Below are 6,000 nucleotides of genomic sequence, written 5' to 3'. Positions count from 1 at the left end.
TTTGATGTACCTCCAAAGAGCATTTTCAAGTCTAACACCAATTTTATCGTATTTAACTTAAATGATACTTGATGCTTTCTTCATTTAAAACTGTATGAATACACCTTCTGTGTGGAAATGTAACACTTTGAAATTTATGCCTGAATCTTTCCCTTGTTTTACTTAACAGAACTACTTTTCACGTAGATGTCATATGTGAACACTCCTTCCAATATGTACCTCACATGACATTTTCACAGCTCAAGTACAATAGCATGAGTTATAGCAACATGGGACTTATGGCCCATGACCCATAACCTCACTTCACTTCAGCTGTTCTGTGATATGAAGGGGTACAGAATACCATGAGGGTGGGAAATCAATCTGGAAATTTAATTATTGAATATGCATTAGATGGTCAGAAAGGAGAGCTTTTGGAATGCCATCAGTACATGAACTTACCTCGTATTTCAGTTGTTTAACAGTCATAGTTAACCAGCTATTTTCCATGCATGTGACTATCCAATTGTATCTCAGTATAATTAAATGTGCCTGCCTGGCAATGTTTAAAGTTCTGTACTGAGTCCCTACATGACAGGGTTAATTTAGCAATCCTAAGAACATTTTTTAAGGTTCTGTTAAGGACAAATTACAAAGGATTTATAAAGGTAGGCTGCTGTATGAGAAATTATCAATGTTAAATTGCAATTTATTTACCTGTACTTTAAAGTTATACTGCATGTATTAGTTCTTTGCAGCACATTCGCATTTCATCTGTTCATTTTGAAAAACGAGTGTCCTGTGGGTTTTTCACGATACCAATAATTTTCTACTAGTCATTACATGACATAACCTGACTTTTTCTAACTGAAACATATTCTAACTATTTTATTAAACCAACAGCAAATGCCTGAATGAACCACCGCCAGGTTATTAGAAATTAGAAGGGGTAAATATACAAAACGGACATAATGCATCTGCAGTATTAGGACATCTCAATCATTTCTCTTTCTTGGGGGCTGATATCGTCTGCTCATGACGGAAAAGTAGTGGATTTGGTGGGAGCAATAAGCATGTTATATGAACATGTATGCGAGTTTTTTTTAGTAATATGGCCTTTAAGGACGCATTTCAAAAAACCACCATCACGCATATCCTACAGTAATACTCTAAACATTTCTCTGTTACTCATAAACATGTACTCTAACGTCTGTATACGAGACCTGAGAAGTCTTCAATGATTCATTCATATTTTTTCCCCACCTCGAAATAGCCGCCTCTAAACCTACAGTAGATATCGTTTGAGGGGGACTTCTATAGTAGGGGAACGCCCCCATTCAGTATTCACAAGGCCGTGATTTGAGACAGGCATCCATTTTCATTTGTGAAGCAACATCCATCCTTTCGCTATTAATTGTGTTCATTTCATCTAAGCTGAAATATGTTCATTTTACGCCATTAATAATGACTTCAAGGTGTGCCAATTTCTGTAATTCAGATTTAACAAGTTAATACTCACAATGAAAACCGAACTATATTTTTATTGGTAAATGTATTCGGACATGCGCGATCACAACACGGCGAAGATTGAAGAGGCATCTTCATAGAAGAGAACTTCCTGTCTGAACAAGTTGTGGCTGATGTATTTTATATGCGTCAAAAATGGTGGAAATAAGGACAAAATGGGGCAAAAGTAGGATATTTTATTTCGCAAATCATGACAGAGGCATCTGAAGAGTAAGTATATACCTTTATTGTTTCAAACAACGTATGTATGTGCGTGAAAGCCCTCCAAGTGTTCAAAATTGGGGCTAGGTCATGGTAGGCATATATCTCTGCTTGCCTCCATTTTCTCGAGGTTTTCTGACCGCTTGAATGTAAAATTTTGTGAAATATGATTATTTATTTCCGTGTGTAATAACAAAGGCTCGTTGAGAAGGAAAATTAATGCTGAAATGAAGTAAGAGTACCATTGTGCGATGTACGTGTATGTTCTGTCTATTGGCCAACCAAACGGACCATTCATATATAGTTGTGCATAGACCTGTATTAATCAAAATTCTGGTCATTGATGAAACCATTCATTCATGAAGTCATTCATAAATATATTATAGGAGCACTGAAGTACAACCAATAGGATAATAAATAGACTTTTGTTAATGCCGGAGGTTGCTGAAACCAAAATCGTCTTAAAAATGTTTTAGTATTATGTACACTTTATTCGGTTGTTTTCAGTCGTCTTATATGAATGAAAATTGTGGAACTGAAAGCGAAAATATAATTAAAGCTGTGTAATTCAGTCATGTCCGGTGTGATGTGTTTCCTATATCATGATGAATGGAACGATTGTAAATGAACAAATTAAATTTGTAGACAGGTGATTAATTTATATCGATTCACAAAATACTTCGTTAGGGAGTTATGTACTGGTTCTTATGGCATATATTAAGGCTGCCATGCAGAATTTTACAACTTAATTACCAGTGTTCTTAATGTGGATGGAAAGTTTGAGTTTATTTTAGACTGTAGTAGAAATGATTTGCAAGGAATGATGATTTCACAGTAATAAGACTACTGGTTTGCATTGTTACTTTATAGTTCCTTTTATATCTGTTTTGCAACTGACTGTTGCTTCCAGAATGATTTTTAAGTTTACACAAATTTTTGTAAAAAGTTTTATCATGTGGGACATGTTTTTTGTTTGTACAGTTTTTGCTACATAACATCAGCAAAGTAACATAATACCATGATCCACACTGGATGATCCAGAATTTATCTTTGTTTTTAATCTAAAATGATGCTGGTAATTTTGATTAACTGTGTATTGTGATGTAACATTTTTAAAGTATTGGTTGTATTGTATTGATATGCAAGTTGAATGTTCACAAATGGAGTCAGTGGGAAATTGCGTCATCTTCGTAACAAGTTAATGACAATTTTGCTGCAAGGACGTCTAATTTCGTTCAGCGTATATGTACATATTTTGGGGCTACTTCGATTGTGTACTGTGACCACATGATTACATCACATCCAATCTGTTTGTTACACTTTAAAATCAATGTATACTTATGTGCTGCCGTCTTCAGTACAGATTTGTGGCCTCTGCACTGCCGTGCTGTTGTGAAGAGTTTCATAGTGAGATTTAAGGTTCTCGTTGCAGCAAATAAGACGGACAAAGAGCAGGTCAGCGGACCTGAAGGTGGCAAATTGTAGTTTTGTTCGGAGTTGCATTTTTTTAGGTCTGAGTGAACAGCTGTTACCTTGAATCTCATTCGTCAGAAAGACTCTTGTCATGTAAGAACTTATAACGAGAATTACTGAAATTAGAAATGGAACTTTGACATTGTCGTGGATTTTTATTTTTTTTTAAAGCGGGTTTTGGGCGGTAACTGTAGAAGTTTTTCTATGCCGTGTATCTAGATTGGTTGGAGTCATGGTACCCAGATAGATGGCAGGGATTTGGTTCACAGTGAAGACAATTTTCTCGTTGCGACAACATCCAGATTCACTCAGGTGCACCTACCCTTTATCCTATTCCTGAAGTCTAGTGTCTGTGGGTGCTTTGATGCCTCTTATATGTCCCACGAGTGTGGCTTTTATAGACAAAGAGAAATGCTATAGCTTTATAGTCATATTTCCAATATAGGAAAACCACGAAAAGCCACCGCAGCAGCTGGTACCACTGTTTCTGTTTGTAGACAGCAAATTTTGACAGGTACTTTTTTGTTTTTTGAAATTAGAACTGCATTGAACACAGTCTAAGTGCAGTTCATAAATATTCACATTGAAGGAAGGGATTCGACTACAATCTTGCAGCAGTCAGATGATTTATTTTTTTATCAATTGTAAAATATTTACTTACTTTTCTTCTTCATTTGTTGCATAAAACTTGAAAAATTATATGCAAGAATTATTGTTAATTCTTGAGTTGTATTTTTAATGTCAAGTGTGTCTTCTGGATCAGTTACAATAAAGACTTGAGTAAAGGGAAACGGGTGTGATACATGAAGATTTCCGTCTTCTGGGTTGTTGCGCTGTGTAGTCTGGTCGATGTTTACCAACGTTTCAGGGGTCATACTGCCTCCATCATCAGGGCAATGAGTATGAAGATTTCTGTCTTCTGAGTTGTTGCGCTGTGTAGTCTGGTAGATGTTTACCAACGTTTCAGGGGTCATACTGCCTCCATCATCAGGGCGATGAGTATGAAGATTTCTGTCTTCTGGGTTGTTGCGCTGTGTAATCTGGTCGATGTTAACCAACGTTTCAGAGGTCATACTGCCTCCATCATCAGGGCGATGAGTATGAAGATTTCTGTCTTCTGGGTTGTTGCGCTGTGTAGTCTGGTCGATGTTTACCGTTTCAGAGGTCATACTGCCTCCGTCATCATCGCCCTGATGATGGAGGCAGTATGACCTCTGAAACGGTAAACATCGACCAGACTACACAGCGCAACAACCCAGAAGACAGAAATCTTCATACTCTGATGACGGAGGCAGTATGACCTCTGAAACGTTGGTTAACATCGACCAGACTACACAGTGCAACAACCCAAAAGATGGAAATCTTCATACTCACCTGTGTGAAAACCTCAAGTCTTACAGGTGTGATACATCTTTACAGCACTTCGATGATGTGTACTAGGCTGGAATATTTTGTGTTGCAACTAGTAATAAATGAAACCTGAAATTAGTGTAGTGTGTAGGTTACAGTGGTATCTGTTTCGTCTGGTGATTGTAATTCATTGATTTGGTTCTCTGTTTCCAGTGGCAACCATGTGGTTAGGGTGCGTGCTCAGGTGATGATGCGCGATGACAGCACGGGCGGGTGGGTCCCCATGGGGGGAGGGGGCTTATCCAACGTGTCTGTCCGTAAACGCGATATTTCACGTGATAACGATGAACACAAACATGAATATCTCATATTTGGAAAGCGGATATCGGACCAGTCGGTAAGTACCTGCGTGTTGTGATAATATGTTGTAATTTTGAAACATGTTTTCTTCCAGATTTGATTTTCACATTGTTTTGTGAGCAGTTAATCATTTCTGCTCCCAACTGGCTGTTGTCTGTGGTATTGACATGTGTTAACTTGGGAGCTGAAATACTGACATGAAGTGGACAAGGTTAACAGAGTAGAAAAAACAGGGTGTCCCAAAACGATGTATATACACATTCAGTGAATGAAATAGACATTTTAATAAACAAAACCATTACATGCATTATTATAGGTGCTTAGTGAGTTAGCTGATATTGTGTAGGTGTTCAAAATGACCACCATTTTCATTGTGGCATTCTAGACAGAGGTAAGCAACTAACTGACCAGTGGCCACCAAAGTTGTGGCTGATATGGGTGCCCAAGACCATTCAGTTTCTTGCAGGAGCTGTTGAAATTTTACTGGCTTTTTCGTGTACACCACGTCCTTCAAGTAACGCCACAAGAAAAAGACATTCGGAATTAAATCTTGCAATCGTAGGGGGTACTCTGTGAATCCTCTGCATCCTATCCATCAGTTAAGAAATGCAATGTCAAGATAGGCCCTGACATTCCTATGGTAATGTGGGGGTGCCCCATCTTATTGATACCACATCATTTCTATGTGTATATATCTTTTTGGGACACTGTATACACCATTATAGTAAAACTTGACTTCCTCGGAACAAGAGCTTAAAACACCTGTAACAAAGTATTTTAAGATCTAGTGTGTGTAATGTAACATTGAAAATGTCAAATGTCTCCTCATGACATTTTCACTTAACTGGGACAGAAGACATCAATTCTATTTGCAGAAAAATCTGGACACGATATCTGAGAAAGTTGAGAATGCAGGTCTCCTCTGAAATGATACATTATTGGTTGAACGGTTTAACAAGGAGCTGTTTGAAGACTTTCCTTCTATGATCCCATCCCATTGAAGCTGAAACTTGCTATGACGTCCTTAGAACGTGCTTGTTACGCAGCATGTCCGGCGAGTACATATAGCGGGATATGTCCATTCATTCTACAGATTCCTTAGCACAAAGG

At 37.8% G+C, this 6,000-nt stretch overlaps 1 protein-coding gene across 7 annotated transcripts in view; it reads left to right on the top strand.

Moving 5' to 3' along the window:
- Window positions 1-1,335: 1,335 nt before the first annotated feature.
- Window positions 1,336-6,000, top strand: part of Spred (Sprouty-related protein with EVH-1 domain) — a 28,824-nt gene continuing 24,159 nt past the window's right edge. For all 7 annotated transcript variants that reach the window (XM_022059894.2, XM_022059895.2, XM_022059893.2 and 4 more), the window contains exons 1-2: window positions 1,336-1,716; window positions 4,744-4,927. In XM_022059894.2, coding sequence (XP_021915586.1) covers window positions 1,697-1,716; window positions 4,744-4,927 — 204 coding nt within the window. In that variant the 5' untranslated portion in view covers window positions 1,336-1,696. The remainder of the gene's footprint in view (window positions 1,717-4,743; window positions 4,928-6,000) is intronic.

This window comes from Zootermopsis nevadensis, unplaced genomic scaffold, assembly GCF_977971745.1.
Source record: "Zootermopsis nevadensis isolate Lab colony 2312 unplaced genomic scaffold, Znev_1.0 Znev_ptg000022l, whole genome shotgun sequence".
Classification (NCBI taxonomy): Eukaryota; Metazoa; Arthropoda; class Insecta; order Blattodea; family Termopsidae; genus Zootermopsis; species Zootermopsis nevadensis.
This window is presented reverse-complemented; position numbering and strand designations above follow the sequence as displayed.